This window comes from Clavelina lepadiformis, chromosome 8 (assembly GCF_947623445.1).
Source record: "Clavelina lepadiformis chromosome 8, kaClaLepa1.1, whole genome shotgun sequence".
NCBI classification, from domain to species: Eukaryota; Metazoa; Chordata; class Ascidiacea; order Aplousobranchia; family Clavelinidae; genus Clavelina; species Clavelina lepadiformis.
Window position 1 is genome coordinate 14,253,174 of NC_135247.1, and position 17,534 is coordinate 14,270,707.

Consider the following 17,534-nt stretch of genomic DNA (forward strand, 5'->3'; position numbering starts at 1 on the left):
GTGACAGAGGAGTACAACATTCATATCTCTTGAAACTCGTTTTGTGTGTATACTTTGTTGTTTTTTTCCTTCATGTTGGTTTGTGTTACCATCATTTTTAATTTTAACATATGTGTCTAAAATTTATTTTTTTTAACTTCGATGATTGGAAGCGTTAAACTTTGTCTGCTTTCTTATAAAATGCTGTTTCATTCTGTTTTTGAAAATTTTGGAGTCGGAAACACTGTTGTTCGTTTGGATAGTATGATTCTGCTGGGATTCTGCCAGAATGACAGTGGTAGAACACGTTATGGTGAAGAATTTGTTGCCGTATGTAAAGCTTGTAGCAGAAACAAAACAGTAATAGGCTATTTACACTATATGCTGATACGTTTTTCTGGATTTTAGAGAAAGGAAGTGTTTTTGGTCCAGTGCACAAACAAATGACATCATAATTTGAGTAGTCAAGGTCCGGCCTAGTATACAAATACATCCTGTGGATGTGCACTTCAAACACAAACAATCAGCCCTACTGGAAATTTTGATTTCATTGCGCCGGATAAATGCCCCAATAAACTTAAAAATTTGTGCCATGCCAACGTAATGCTTACCATATAGGTTATAGAAAATAGTGTGAAACAGAATTCTGCTCATCGTACAAACCTTCCATTAGGGACAACCAGCTTTTCTTTATTTATTATAATTCGACGTGAAGATAAAACATTTTGGCATCACATTGATGAACCTCCTGTCTCACTATATCTACTATTGTTGATGGCAATATTGTATTTACCGATGGTTTTTGTTTATGGCATTTTATCTTTTAGTGCACTCAAGCCAGATTGGAAAGTTTAAAATATTTGGGTGAAAAATTCGTCGCCCAATTGAAACAATAGCCATTATATGTACAATTAATTTTTGTTCCCCACGCACTTAACTACCTTTACAATCTGGCAATCAATATCATGCCCATTCCTCGGCCACAGAAATGGGATTCCTGTCATCGTGATGGAGTTTATTTTTTCTGTTTTTCTTCAGCTATTGCTTTGTTGTGTACATCTAGTAAAGATATGAACTCCGCAATGATTGCAAGCTTGCCCTCTATGTTTTTATATACGTTTTGCAGTTTTCTATTGTTTTGTTATATTTTTGTATACTCAGTTTTTATGTAAAATTTAAAGCATCAACTCTATCCTGGGTTTAGTGGACATGCCAACCTACCATTTTATAGCATCATCGTATTATGGTAAAGCTTGCCCAATTCGGCTTCTTTTACTTCAACAGTTTGTTTAATTTATCACATTTTTGTTGGTCTTTGGTAGAATTGTATAGATTCTGATTTATCAGTTCATTTAATTTAGCTTTATGTAATTCGACAATTTTTTTACTTTAACACCTTTATTTCGTATCTGCGACGCATTTTGATTATTTAATTATATACCATGTCTAATTACCAGGAATTTTGTCAATCATGTACAATGCATAAATGTGAACATTAGTAATCTATGACATAAGACAACTTAATTGATAAATTCATTTTAATTGTACCAATCTCAAATTATAGGGAAATTTTAATGTATTTTCCTCTTGCATGTTCTTAGTCGCTGGAGCTTTGCCACTTTTTCCCATTCATTAATTGTTCATTAACATATTTTTATTGTCCTATAACAGTTATCATGGTGTTTTTTTGGCTTCACATGTTGATGGCAAAAAAATAAACAAAATGTATGTAATTAACTTTCTATCCTGGCTTTTAGGCTGCTAACTTTACCCTATTTTTGGGTTAAAACTATTTTCCATAAAAAATAAAATACCTTTTTGTCAGCTTAGATATAGCATTTGCAGCTTGTCATTTTGTTTTAGTGGGTTAATTAAAATTAATTAACAAATTATGCTAATTAATTAACAAATTGGAGTATTTTCATAACAAAAATAACTTCTGTTTTGAGTATTCTACAATGCGCAATCTGCAACTTTACTGCTGTAAACTTTAGAAAAAATAATGCAAAATTGTTTTAAACATGCATAAACATTTGAACACACTCAATAAGGTTAAGCAATTTCTTTAATTTCAAATTTTTGTTTAATGTTTCTCCACTATGTTTGCCAAATTTAACTGTGAACATAAACACATCGAAAGATTGCCACCATGAATTGCAAATCTATTTTGAAAAGTGAAAACTTCTACTTCAAAAAGTAAAAGACTGGAAGATGTTATTTAGAAAGCCCATTTTAAAATTGATTTTAGCAACTCAAGATACTTAATTTTAATGTGCTTATTTCCAGGCTGATTTATTTGGATTTTGAGATACATATACTGTACTTAGAAAACACCATTACCAAAACGTAGCTTATTATCTTGTCTAATCTAAAACTGAGCTAACGTCTATCTTGTATGACACAACATTTGCTCATTGACTTTTACTTTTATATCTGTTTCAGAAGTTTAAAGACTTATAGGTATGAAAGATTAGACTTTCCCTTCGGACTTTCTTGTCTTGAGGAAGATTGTCTGGATGTATTTTATTGTAGGAATTTAGCAGATTAAGTACATTATGTATCTCAAGTCATTTAGTGTATTCCATTACGTACATTAACCAATTGATCATGTACTTCAGGTTAATATACAAAATCTGTGAAGTATGGCAGATGCTTTAAGTATATTACGGGATTATAATACAACGAAAAAAACGATACAAGAGCAAGATGGCCATATAATATTTGGTGATTTTTCTTGGCCAAAAGATGTCAAGACGAACTATGTTATATATGGGTAAGAGGATATTATTGTATTGCAGTGGTTAGAGTTAGAGTGTCAGTGTTGCAGTTAAGCAACCCTATTTCTCAGGTTCCATACCTGACAGCTTTAAAATTATTCTTATTATGTCAATTATCTCTGTAGGGTCTATACAGTTGATGAAGTATGTAGTTGTTGTATATACATATATAACCTATGGATACATGCAATTGCACCAAACTTAAATATAATTCACAAAATATTACATTCACACCAACTTTCGGTGAAACTGAAACATTAACCTACCTATTTATCAGGTTAGAAAGTGTGATAGTTTTTAACAAGATCTCATGTTTTTAACACCGAAAACTGAAGAGTACAAAAAGTTGAAATAGGTATGCTGAGAACAAAATCTGAGCATGTCACAAATACAATATGCCATTTAAAACATCAAAACACTGCATTTCTGCTACTGCAATGTTTGTTCAGTTAGGCCGTGTAATAATGTGAGATATGCAATTTTGGATGGCAAAAGTGGTGTGTATATATGTGTCATGCTTCCACTATAGCCTTCTTTGTTTGTAGAATTTGAAAATAAAGTGTAATATTGCTCAGCAGCAATCAGCAAACCATAACTGACATAGTGAAAAAATATTTTGCGCTGAACTTTTTTACAAAACAAAATTTCTGTTTTCAGAAGTCGGTTAACTGTGCTTTTTTATTTAACTTATATTTACTTTTCATACAAAAGACAAACTACTTTATTTAGCGTTTCTTTTATGTTAGCACAATACACATAGAGCTTTGCTGATTTATTTTTGTTAAAGGAATGATTTAAATATGTTTGCAATGTGCTTGTATCAAGATGCTTGAATCTTGATATTCATTTAAATAGAAACTCGAATAATTTTTGTCTTAACTTATCTGTCTTTTTGATAGTTTTAAAATTGCTATATACAGGACAGGCAGAGATGGAAATCAGAAGGAATACTATACATTAGAATCCATCTACTTTCTAATTAAAAATATCAAGCTTTCACATCCACTCTACGTACGCCATGCAGCTGCAGAAGACATACCTGTTGTTCGGCGACCAGACAGAAAAGACCTTCTGGCTTATTTAAATGGAGAGATTGGTAATACCTGACTTCCATTTAACATTGATATTTATTGTTTGCAATATAACGTAAGCAGAAAATTTGCCTCATAGTGACTTTTCAGTCATATTATCAGCATTTACAACAGTAGCTCAATGCCATTATTATTAGCAGTGTAGTGTCATTTAGTTGGGATACATTCACCTTTTCTTTCAAGAGGCACTTATAGCTGCAAATTCTTCCTTCTATGATTTAGTTTAACCTTTAGTTTATGATTTTATGCAGGGTTGCCATACCGTCCTTATTTCTAAGATTTGTCCTTATTTTAAAGGTCGGTGTCTTAGAAAATATGTTTGTGGTTTTTTTCTAAGAAATGTCCTTATTGTCGTCCTTATTTTTAGGGCGGAGGTTCGTATTTTGACACCTTTAGTATACCATTTTGTACCAATGAGATACCAAAATTAAGAACATGCAGATAGTGTCAGTTTTTCTTTAGGAACATTGGTTGCTTTCTCCTGTTTTGCACTGTTTAAGCTGTTATTTGTCTTTCGTTTCCTAGTCGTCTTTATTTTTGAGTTGAGACCGATGGCAACCCTGATTATATGTATGTCTTACTTGTTGAGTTAAAAGTGCACTAAATGTGGTACTGTATAGGGTATATATTTGGTTGATGGTATATATTCGGTATTAATGAGTAATGACTGATGAATTACTTACTTGAAGGTATGATCCATGCGTCATTTCATTTGTTCTGTTTATGAGATGCAGCTCTAACGCCTCTAAAATTGCGTTGGTAATAATATAACGTACATGTTACTAAATTTTTGCTTAATGTCAATAAGCCTGCATGTAACATACAATTATACGTACTTTTGCAGCAACATCAAATAACATTGATAAAAGTGCTCCACTAGACATAACACTACAGAGACCAACTAAAGTGAAGAAAGCAATCCCTTCACAGGCAGCTCCATCTGGCGGGGATGAAGGTTCAAATTCAAATGAACCTGTGCCCAAACGATCGAGATTTGAAGACGCTCAAAAAAATTTACGAAACAGAGTAATAAATGCTTTGCTTTAAACACTATCCTAATTTGAAATATATCTTTTTACCCTATCGTCATTAACCTGAAAGGCTGGGTTACTTTAGTCACTTATTTAAAAGCTTTTAAAGTGTATTTTTGGCTTGCTTTCTTGCCACAGCAACGTCTCGTAGAAAGATTGGAAGGCAAAGTGGGTGATAAATCAGTGACAACAGAACAGATAAAATCACTCTCAGAAGCGATCTCTGTAGAAAAGATTGCAGCAATGAAGGCAAAATTCATGGCAAGGAAGCGTAAGACTATTCAAGAAGTTGATGAACAAGGCGATTTTGGTAAGTAAATTGCAGAAATGACATCAATTTTTATAATTTCAAAGCCAAGAATAATATTAGTCAGTTATGGGTGCCTGTTTGCCACGTATTTCCTTCATATAATTTGTTGGCACATTCGATATTTTTCACATGTTTATCTCTTATCAGATCAATCAAAAAGTGGTCCCACAGCTTTTGCTGCAAATGACGAAGCAATTGAAGATGAGGATGCCGCATCATTTGACATGACATCGGAAATACTTTCACGTGAACGGAACTGGAGAACCCGATCCACCGTGCTTCAGAGTGCCGGGAAGAACTTCAGCAAGAACGTTTTTTCTCTGTTGTCATCCATCAAAGCCAAAGAGGAAGGAAGATCAAGTACGACCGAGAAAGACATTACTGCATCTGCCTCGAATACCTCCACTTCAACCACTACTGATGCAGCAACAAAGACTAGTTCGGTATGCCAAGAACCAGTACTCTGAGAAAAGTACAAATTGCCACAAGCTTACTTTATCAAATACCACACTTTTCTATTACTGTGCTTCAAGTTAAACTGATTACATACTTCAGCAGAGTAAGTGTGAAACGCTTGTTGTAGAATTAATCTGTGGATTTTCTTGCAGTCTACTCGGAAACCGCCGACTCAAGTTCCTGGTTACAGCAGATACGACCAAGAACGATTCCGAGGTAAAGAAGAGACGCTGGGTTTTCGCATTGACACAACAGGAACATACCATGATATGAGCTTGAAATCTGTGATGGTATGCTTTTGCTTTAGAACATCTGTATTATGAGTAAATTGTTATTTCTGTAGTACCACGAAGGCTGAAGTAATTCAAAGTTGAAGTTATTTTTTAATGATTATTGCTTTGAGCTTACTTCAAACACTTCCTACATGGTAATGTCCAAAGTTTGCGTAATTGGCTCCAGATAACCACAAAAACATAATTGGGCGATAATGGATTCATTTTTAGCTCTCTGTTAACCTCTTTTTTGCTGTGGATTTTGTTAAAAATAGGATAAACGTTTATATGATTTAATAGCAGTACAGAACAGTGTGATAATTGCATCGACCTCAGAACAACCATTCAACTGTACCTATTAAGTTCTATCGCCCTCACCAGCGCTAGCCTATTACCAATGGGTTATAATAATGTGTCATAACCTCTTTCGGGCATTAGATTATATTGTTTAATTACTTTAATCTGTCTGGTTTAGATACTTTAATCTCCTACGCTGCTCTTATTTCTACTATTGCACGTATGCTTAGGTGAGCAGGCACTTCAAATAACCTAAAAGAATATCTTAACAACTTTTAAACCATTACAACTAACTAAAAGTGATGGTATTACATTACAATGAATACACTTGTAAAGTTCTAACCGCAAATGGCTTAACAAATCTTTGTTCATGGATCAGGAGGATCCTTCAGGAGGAAAATGCCTTAAAATCTTTATTTGTTTTATTATATAGTGAATTTACTAAAAGACTGATTACTCGAAAAATCCTGCATGGGGTTCTCTGAAATTTTGCTTGTCAGTTTAGTATGCTTTGGACTACCACTTTACGAAATGCCATCAAAAAACCATGATTCAAACTTTTTTTATCAGAGTCTCAAAATCGACACTAGAATTTTGGCCTAGAAAAACCTAATTTTAGCTACTTTCATGCCAATTTTTAACCTAATTCTGCACTCTATCTGGGACATTGAAGCACACCAACTGCTAGGGTAATTCCCAGGCTAGAAAACAACACCAACCATGCTGTCTTCTGATTGGTCTAAACAAGTTTTTTAAAGCCCTATGTAAGAGTCCAACGAAATCATAGAGATCTTAGTTTTAGGTGTTTGACGCCTCCCTCAAAGGCACCGCGTGCAATTATGACGCGTGACCTTATTGTGTTTTTCAGTTCTGGTTAGTTCATTTGGTATCACAACTGTAGCAGCCACAATTTAGAACTGTTCATTTCTTTTTGGTGTTTTTTAGGCCTAGGCATTCGCAAAGTTGCTCTTATTCGATTCCTGATCAATAAACTCAGTTTTGTATTGGAATTTCCATAAGACGCCAGGGTGAAATAGGGTCGTGTAAGATAATTGTGGCCATTGTCTTGATGCTATGAAATCCACCCAGTGCCACAGCCATCGCTATTGATTGGAGGATTTTACATAGTTTTAAATCCAGCTCATAGTACTGGTTTTTTGCTGCCATGTTGACAGGAGGTATAGTTTAAATTTGCCACATTATTGCACAACCTTTCTCCATTGTTGGCCGCCGGTTGGCAGGATTGGAATCTGGTTGTCATTGTTAGAAGACATGGTTTTTAACACTTTTCTTTGGTTGGATTGTATCTCGATCGCCTTTGGAAGACATAGCTGCCTGATTGGCGATTGTTGAGTCGTCAGAGCCTTTCAGCTCAAGAAGAAGTGGAATATATTTCGTAGTTTGCACTATTCACATTGGTCCTTTTTTTGGCTCCCCATCATTTTCTATAGATACCTAAGAATTGTCATTGCATTACATGGTATTCCCATCACATTTTCACCACTGTGGGGACAAACTGCTCTACCAGCGAGAAGCACACAGTTTTGTGATCCAGTTGTAGGTTCATTGCATGATATTGCCCCCAAACCCTTCCTGGTTTAAGTGGAATCTCCTTGGCAGTTCGCTTGCCTTCTAATTGAGTTGCCCTGTAATTTTGGTATAATGGGTATTCTTTTTGCCCTGGCCCCCAGGGTTGACAAAACACCTCAATCTAACTGAAATTCGAGTTAATGAGTTTTTGAAATAGTGTTATTTGTTTTCACGCCCTGTAAAACACGCTTTGCCTGGACTAGTAGAGCTACTTTGAGTTACCTGAAAAGTCAGGTTAACAAGCTTTCACTGTAGTTTTATTTTGTCAAAGGGTTTTTTTACTTACACTTTTGCATAATTGATACTTGCCTATGTGTCTCAGATATTTCTGTATTTTGTTATGGTTACTGCTTTTGTCTAACTACTATTGTTTATCACAGCTTTACCAGTTCCATATATTTATAACCAATATTATTGCAATTTTAGGAAGGGGCAGCAGCTAAAAAGACCAGTCACGGATCACAGCAGTCAAAATCTCGTTCTGTGCCCAAACCTGTTCCGGTTGCCCCAAGACCTAAACAGTCATCAAGTAAACCGCCAAAACGTGTTTCTCGCACACCCATCATAATTATCCCTGCAGCCACAACTTCATTGATCACATTGTATAATGCAAAAGATATCTTGCAAGATCTCAAGGTATTGTTTTCACTTCCAAGTTCATTAAAGTTTAGTTCTCCAACTTTAATGCAGAAAACTTGGAATTTAACAGAGTTAATTTTTTGCATAGAAAAACAGTGTTGTGATATACACATCCATTTTTTTTACCATTTTCCTCTTTTTATTTCATTTCTCTTGTTTCAGTTTGTGTCCACTGCTCAAAAAAAGTCTGAAGGCATGAAACGAGACAACGAAGTTTTAATTCAAAGAAGGAAAGACAACAGTGGAACCACAGTTCCATACCGAGTTATAGACAATATTTCCAAACTGCAAACACATGATGATTGGTATGCCAATGGCAGCCATACGAAATATATTCATATCTGAGTTGCTCAAAATGCAATTCTGTTTCAATTTTTCCTCTAGGGAGAGGGTGGTTGCTGTTTTCGTTCAAGGTCCAGCTTGGCAGTTCAAGGGTTGGCCTTGGTTACTACAGGACGGATCACCTGTGGATATTTTTTCAAAAAGTTAGCATGTTTATTCGTTGCTCGTATCAAAGTTATCATGTTTTATAATTATTACTATAATTAATATAATTATTACTAATTTTCTATGCAGTTCAAGCTTTCCACTTGAAATTTGTTGAACAAAAGTTGGAACCCAACGTTGCGAAGTGGAACGTTCACATTATGCAATTAAGTGAAACAAAGAGACACATGGACCGTGCTGCCCTACTGAAATTTTGGGAAGTTCTAGACAGGTGCACCCATTTTTGTATTTATCATTTAATAAATGATTAAATTGTTTCATTAAGCTAACTAATGACTATATTTAACAAGCGCCAAAAACAGGAATCAGTTACAGTTAAAAGAAATTAATATAAATGATAATGGCCACAAAAGTGTGCATCCAAGTGATTTGATCGCATTCCCAATGTAACCAGCATACGCTGTAAATAGCGGAATATTATGTCGTCCAAGAATATTGGATGCTGAAGTGATGCTCCAAATCGGCAAAAATATGTTCAGTCATAACTTTTCGTTGTCAGTGATCCACAAAAACAGCGTTATTGAAATTGTATACAGATACGTACCGTAATTATTCTAAGCAATAAAACTATATTATATTCCCAGATATATGGTGAAGAACAAGCCGCAGCTGAGGTTTTAGAGAACTTTCATAAACAGGTCATGTCACACAACACTCCAGATCAACAGCCTCAGACCAAGAGTATTACGTCTGAGTGGAATAGAAAGGTGACAGCAAAGAATTGTGCCTTCACGAGCTTGACTGTTTACCTTATACATTGCGCTTCATCTGTTGCACCTTTTCTCTATTTCGATCTATGTTGCATGGGAGTTGAAGGTGAATTTTGGATGGCAACGATGAAAATTAAGTGTCTTCCTGTAATTACATTGCAGATTACTGAGAAATCCGATTTTGTTGAATATATGCCTTAGCCCTCAGTAATGCATTTGATTGTCTTTTATGCCCAACATGAGAAGTAGACAATGTAGCATGACCGAGTGGTCTAAAACTTGTAATATATTTCCTTCAAATAAGTGGTTCAAGCTGTAAATGGTAAAGCCAAATAACTGTCATTCAGATTTATATGTTGAATTAGAAAACACCATTTTTGCATTACCAATTTGTTTAGAAATGAGACCCAGACCCTATTACCCTTAGGCCTCAAGTAGCTTGAGCTTAAGATTGCTTTTATCATCTTCATTTGGCCTTTTAAATGCAATCTTGCAAGGATTTTGTGATGTTTGTTGGAAATAACAACCTTGATAACATCTGACAGCGAAACAAGCAAGAACTTAAAACTAGTTCTATATTTAAACAATCGACCGTTTAATAACATATGACAAATACAGAAATACTTGCTCTTTTACCACATTACATGGTCATCAATCGAAAACCAAACTTACACAGTCTATATATTAAAAGTGTAGCATACAAAGACGCATCACGCACCACTCGTAAGTTGTAAATAATAGCAACCAATGTGCAATGTAAGAACATAAGGGTATCAACAAAACTTCAACTTAGAAATTTAAAAGATATTTTCACAAGAAGTACAAGGCAAGGCAAGCATAGTCATCCTCAACAAAAAGCACTTTTTAAACAACGCAAAGTTCCTGAAAATGCATAAGGCAATAATAAACGTCATGCAAACTTACAAGAAAATTAATTTGATCATATTTTCAAATCTACTGCTGTTTAAAGCATTCCACAATTAAAAACAACCAGCAATGGTTATAAAAGATACACACTGACTAGTACAATCAAGGGGGTATAGCAAACACGTTTCCACACCAACAGAATTTTTGTGTTTCATGTTAAAGGGATTAATGCCCATACATTGAATTCCACTGCTGCGTAACTCGAATAAACGTGGTTCTGCGAGTGAGTTCCTTTAATTTTGCAGCCCCAACATATGTGCAAGTAGAACGTACTCCACCAAGAATGTCAAGAAGTGTTGCAGAAACATCACCGCGATACGGGACTTCAACAGTTTTGCCTTCAGACGCACGATAGTTTGCCACACCACCAATATGCTTTACCATAGCAGTGCTTGAACTCATACCATAGAAGAGCTTGAGTTTTTTTCCATCTTTTACAATGGTCTCTCCTCCTGATTGATCATGCCCTGCAAATAAACCACCAATCATGACAAAATCTGCACCAGCTCCAAACGCTTTTGCAACATCTCCTGGGCACGTGCAACCTCCATCTGATATGATATGTCCACCAAGACCATGTGCGGCGTCACTACATTCTATTACAGCACTTATTTGAGGGTAACCAACACCAGTTTTTTTTCTAGTTGTGCACACTGAACCCGGTCCGATTCCCACTTTGATGACATCAGCACCAGCCAAAATAAGCTCCTCTACCATCTCACCAGTAACAACATTGCCAGCCAAGATTGTGTGAGATGGAAATCTCGCTCTAACTTTTTTCACATACTCCACAAAATGTTCGGAATAGCCATTGGCAATATCAATGCAGATAAATTTTATTTGTTCAATATTTGTTAATATTTGAATCACCTTATCCAAGTCTGCATCGCTAGTCCCAGAACTAACAGCAATGTTGTCCAAACACTCAGCATGTTCCTTGGAAAAATTAAGCCATTCTTCAAGAGTGTAGTGCTTGTGAATGGCAACAAAGGCATCATGTTTACGAAACGTAGCCGCCATTTCAAAAGTTCCCGTTGTGTCCATGTTGGCAGCCATTATAGGAACTCCAACATATGTTTGACCAGAATTCCTAAACTTTATGTGGCGAGTCATATCCACTTGTTTACGACTGCGCAGTGTACTCCGCTTGGGACGAAGCAGAACATCTTTGAAGTCCAGTTTAATGTCATTATCTATACGTGGCATCTTGAATTTCTCTGGTTACACTGTTACATGCAGGTATGATAATTTGTCACTCTACTTTTATCGTCAACTAAAAACAAATGCTGAACAATACCAATTAACAAACTTTCTGTTTTGGCTAAAACAAATGAAACCAAGAGGAAGCTATTTCGACAACCTACTTATTTTAGTATATCATAAGACAAGAGACTTGTAAAAGCTAGCCTGGTCAACTTTTACCTGGCTTAGCCTATCTAATTCTAAGTAAATAAGTAGCCTGAGAATGTGAGTGAGTGCTAAAGTATAAGACACAGGTGGCCTACATGTTCTTAGTTTACACTTCTCACATCAACTTTAATTTTCACACCATTAACCGTTGACACGAAACAGCCTGACAGCTGTTTCACCTCCAAAGCGAAAGCCGTGCTGTATTTTGCTGATCACCATGCATAACAAACCATACATTTCAGGTGGTTGACCAACAGCAGTTTCAACTGAGCACATGCTAAATTTTCATCATAACGCAGCATGCTGTTTTTGAGTAGCATCATAGAAATCTAACAACAATCTAGTTATTCTATGGAAGCACCAAAATTTAATTTAGGATTTAAAATTTAAATAAATTTATAATATGTTGGAATTGATTGTTGCAATATCTATTCACAATAGGTTATTATTGTTTCATAATAGCAAAACATTGGCAAATGTTTATTAAACTAACACATGACGAAAGTGCATTAAAAACTGAATTAACTTTGTGTAGCTGCGGCTGCAATTATAGCCGTGTTTAGCATAGAGCTAGGCCATAGGGATTTGCCGCGAGAAAGATTGTTCAATGACGTGTGATTCCGAATTTCCTGAAGTTTGACACGAATGAATCCTAATTCTATTTCTATAAGCATGAAAAGCCCGAAACGATAAAATTTCACCTAAAAGCCTGCAGATGTAACATGAGGTAGGTCAGTGGCGTAGCAGCCACTTGGCGGTTCTGGCTCTGCGCCAGGGGCGGCAGGCTGCAAGGGGGCGGCAAAATGAGGCTGCACAGTGCACGCAGCACGAGAATTAAAAAAAATGCAGCGGTAAACGAGCTAATTTGTTACGATTTGGTCCCACAAACCAAGAAAACTGGGGAAGGTGAACCAGTCCTGGGCATTTAACACTAGAAGGACGGGGCGCGTCAATTGACGCATTTTCAACCTAAGTGCATCTATAACTTTTAAGTGGGGCATCGCACAACCGTGATATTTCCTGACTTTTCCTACATTAGTGTTAGGTAACTAACCCATGAATATGAAGTTTTTATTTTACCGGTAGAGATAATTAACGTGGTCACTACCTAGAAGGAGGGGGCGCGTCAATTGACGCATTGTTACTTCACACTACAAAAACCAGTTCTCGCAATAGAGAGCAATGTTTTGTTTCTGCTGATAATTACAGGTTTATCGAATTAGGTCACAGCTGCCAGCACAGGGGTGTAACGAACGTGTTGACAAACTATGCAAGTCGACTTTTCCGCAAAACAGAGTAGTTTCGTCACAAGCGCAGCCTAATATCGGAATTTTTGAAGTTTATCGAAGCGTAAGTGTAGTAAGAGTTTCTTAGTTAGATAAATTAGATGAATTAGATAAATTCGTCGGCTTTGGTGGTTGCTCGTGGCATGACAGGAGGACGCAATTTCCCTGTGAAGAGTTTGTGGGGGAATTCGTGGGGATGTCCGATGTTTTCCCAAACCATGGCAAGAGACAGGTTTCTGGAGCTCATACGATTCCTTCGCTTCGATCTGAAGACGGAAAGGCGAAGGAATCTATTGCATGATAAATTTGCACTCGCTTCACAACTTTGGAACAGTTTTATATCAATCTGCCAAAAATCACTCATTCCACAGTGGAAGATAACTGTGGATGAACAACTATTGCCGTGTAAGGCACGCTGCAAGTTCATCCAATATATGGCCAATAAACCAGACAAGTTTGGTCTAAAGTTCTGGCTGACAGTTGACGTCGAAAACAAATATTTATTCAACGGTTTTCCTTACGTTGGAAAAGATGACGCAAGGAGCCCCCAAGGGAGTGTGCCCACCGACGTTGTACTGAAACTCATGGCTCCGCTTTTTCAAGGAGGTTACAACATCACTTGCGATAATTTTTTCACCTCACTTGACCTGGCGTTGCGACTTGCGGAAAAGAAGTGCAGCCTCGTAGGGACAATGCACCAGAACAGGAGAGAAGGCCCAAAAGAGTGCAAGAAGATAAAGAAGTTACGTGAAACAGAAGTGTTTAGGCACGACGGCTTGTATTTTCAATGCGATTGCTTTTGTTAATTAAAATGGACATAGCGGACATGCGATAGAAGTAGTTTTTTCGGAGCAACAGCACAGTTTTCTCAACAAAAAACGTTAGATTTGGGCCGTTTTGACCTTTTGACGCACTCCGTCCTTCTAGGTATACGAAAATTGTCGTCCTTCTAGTGTTAAACGTTTAATTGTAAACTTTTAAGTTGTTATTAATTGTAAACGTTTAAATGACAGGTTGTGATTAAATTTATACAAGTGTTAATTTAGACTCGAAAATGAAACGTGTCAAAGAGAGTGGAGCTTTTTTTGTAAAGAAGAAGAAAGCAAGAGAGCTGAATTAAAAAAGCACAAGGGAGCTATGCTAAAATTTGTAACCTCTTCTGGTTCAAATGTTTCTTTAACATTACCAGAGAACGATTCGAATGATAACCCAGACAATAACGCTGAGCTCCAGAGAGATACTGAAAAGATCAGCTTATCAGCAGAAACGCAAGAAACAGGGTCTATCAAGAGTAATACCAATAATGAAATCAATTATGCATTGCCAGTTATAGATGGAGACGAAGGTGAAAATAACGACGAAGCAGTTGCAGTAGTCAACAATTTGCCCAATGATGTGGCCTCTTCGCCTGAAGTTATAGGTCACCATTTGAGAGTTGAACTAGTCAAAGCAGGACCAGAAAAGTATCAAAACAAGGATGGCCCATTTGCTTCCAGCAGCAGAATAATTAAAGTTGGAGATAGCACTAAACTTGAACGAAGAAGTGTTTCCAAAGAATGGTTCTATAAAATACTCAAAAACGGTGACAGAATTTTGAGAAGTTGGTTATTATTTTCGAAAAAGGAATCGGGATTTCATTGTTATTGTTGTAAGTTGTTCCATTTTACTGGCTATGCTTTATTTATCACAAAATGTTTCAATGATTTTTGGCATTTAAATCCACGCATATTTGAGCATGAGAATTCCAAAATCCACAAAGAATGCATGGAAAAATGGAAAGAGCTTGCAATGAGACTACAATTGTAACAAACAATTGACAAGAACATGCAGAAACATATGGATGAAGAGCGAAAAAAGTGGAAAGCAATTTTAGAAAGCGTTGTTGATGTCATTTTATTTCTAAGTAAGCAAAATCTTCCTTTTCGAGGACATCATGAAGCTTTTGAATCCAACAACCAAGGGAATTTTTAGAGACAGTGAAGCTTCTGGCAAAATATAGTCCCGTACTCAGCAAACACCTTTCTGATATTCATATTTCTAAGAAGATGACAACTACTTATCTTTCTCCCACTATTCAAAATGAGCTAATTTTGCTTCTCGGTAAAAAAAACATCGTTCTTGAAAAGGTGCGCGAAGCTAAATATTTTGCGATTATGTGCGACAGTACTCCGGACATATCACATACTGATCAGATGACTCTTATAGTCAGATATGTAACAATCAAAAACAGTATTGCCCAACTGAAGGAATCGTTTTTGAATTTCTTTCCGTTGAGCGGAAAAACGGCAGCTGAAATTTCTCAATCTATTCTAGATGAACATGAACTAAACAACTTAGATGTGATGATGTGTAGGGGACAAGGCTACGACAACGCATCTACTATGTCGGGAATTCATACTGGAGTTCAGCAAAAAATCAAAAACATAAATCCAAAAGCACTATTCGTACCGTGTGGAAATCACACACTGAATCTTGCAGGTGTTCATCCCGTCGGATCGTCGCAATTAAGCGACAGATTTTTTGCTGTTTTAGAAAGATTGTATGTTTTTTTTCTGCCTCTACTCATAGATGGGATGTCCTTCTAAACTAAAGCATGCGCCAATCGCGCTGAAGCGAGTGATTGATACGCGATGGAGCGCACATCACGCTGCTGTAAAGGCCCTTCATGCAGGTTTTGATGAGATTATGGATGCTCTAGAGTCTAGAGGAACTATGTAATCCAAACGAAAATCTTAATACACGAGGTGACGCTCATAGTATTCTAGAAGCGATTCAGAATTTTTCTTTCTTTTCCTTCTTATGTTTTTGGAAAGTAAACCTGCGAGAATCTCATGATATTCAAACTTACTTGCAGCAAAAAGGACTGCTGTTAGCGCAATGCTCTAACAAGATGAAAGCGTTTGTCAACTTTTTAGTGGAAGAACGAGATAATCTGGTTAAAGGTTCTGTGGATGCAGCGATCAAAAAATGCACAGAGTTAGCTGGAGATTCCAGTTGAAGATCGGAGAGTTCGCAGAAAAAAGAGAATGCCTGGCGAACACGTAGAAGATGCTGGCCTTAGTGTTGTTGGAGAAGTAAGACGATGCATGTTTCAAGCATTGGACAGATTTAAACTTGAAGCTGAAACTAGGTTTACCGGCATACACCACTTGAATGATATGTTTGGATTTATGAATCCTCACGCGTTGCTGCAAAGCGAAAGTCACAATGGATTGACCAACGCTTTTAAAAGCACTTATGACGATGAGGTGGACTTTTTGGAGTTAGCTGTGGAAATTGACAGATTTAAGAGGCTGGTGCGAAGCAGTGAAACCACGTTTGATCGTAATGCAACAGCGTTTGATGTTTTACAGTGGTTAGCTAAATCACACCTACTTGATTCGACACCATATTTATGCTTGTGTCTGAAACTTTATCTTACCATTCGTGTTTCAATTGCGAGCTGTGAGAGGAGTTTCTCAAAGCTCAAAATGATAAAGTCCTATTTACGTTCTACCATGAATGATGATCGGCTATCAGCTCTATCGATTCTTTCTATAGAGAGAGACTACGTTCAAAAACTTGATTTTGAAGATATTATTGCTGATTTTGCTTCGGCGAAAGCTCGAAAAGTTCAATTTTGAGGCGGCTATTAATCTTTTATTTGCCTAATACATTTGTTCTCCATATTTTGTCTTTTATTTTAGGCCTTAACGCTGAGACAGTGAGGCTTCTTTCTCAAGCAATATAGAACTTCTGAGACGCGGCACATTATTTGTAATTATTTTTATTGAAAAGATTGCTTGAACATGAACATTTGAACATTTCAAAATTTGCTGCAGTCTACATAGGGCGGCATTTTCAACGAAAGCCAGGGGCGGAAGCACATGCTCCTACGCCACTAGGTAGGTGTAATCGTTAAATAAATTACAGTACTTTATTTCGAGAAAATAATGTTTATATTGCGATTGAGAAAGCAAAATCATTAGGTAAAAGTCCTTCATCGTAAAAATGTTGACCCTACTTTAGCTCAGCCAGAAAATTATCATTATTTTTTGATATCGATAAATTTTCAAATAATTTTGTGTTCGGTTTCGCCACTATTGATATTCAAGGTGGCAAATGTTCCATACAGACTGTAGTGGCTTTAGGATGAGGCGAGCGAGACCCTATATCTGTATACGCGCTCTAAAAAAACACTGCGCATGAATATTATTGTTAACTGGTCGCATTTTTTCGGTACATGAGTGATTCACTGGTTCTTGATAGTTAA

At 36.5% G+C, this 17,534-nt stretch overlaps 2 protein-coding genes across 2 annotated transcripts; one reads left to right on the top strand and one right to left on the bottom strand.

Moving 5' to 3' along the window:
• Positions 1 to 288: 288 nt before the first annotated feature.
• On the top strand, positions 289 to 9,870 carry LOC143468797 (parafibromin-like). The gene is made up of 11 exons (XM_076966198.1): positions 289 to 2,752; positions 3,677 to 3,852; positions 4,692 to 4,873; positions 5,017 to 5,188; positions 5,336 to 5,631; positions 5,797 to 5,934; positions 8,230 to 8,439; positions 8,605 to 8,747; positions 8,827 to 8,927; positions 9,019 to 9,160; positions 9,534 to 9,870. Exons 1-11 carry the CDS (start codon positions 2,622 to 2,624, stop codon positions 9,568 to 9,570), a joined length of 1,728 nt encoding a protein of 575 aa, XP_076822313.1. The 5' UTR covers positions 289 to 2,621; the 3' UTR covers positions 9,571 to 9,870.
• A 350-nt stretch (positions 9,871 to 10,220) lies between these two features.
• LOC143468798 (GMP reductase 1-like) lies at positions 10,221 to 12,198 on the bottom strand. Its single transcript, XM_076966199.1, has one exon. The coding sequence runs from the start codon at positions 11,790 to 11,792 to the stop codon at positions 10,752 to 10,754; it is 1,041 nt and encodes a 346-aa protein (XP_076822314.1). The 5' UTR covers positions 11,793 to 12,198; the 3' UTR covers positions 10,221 to 10,751.
• Between the last annotated feature and the right edge of the window lie 5,336 nt (positions 12,199 to 17,534).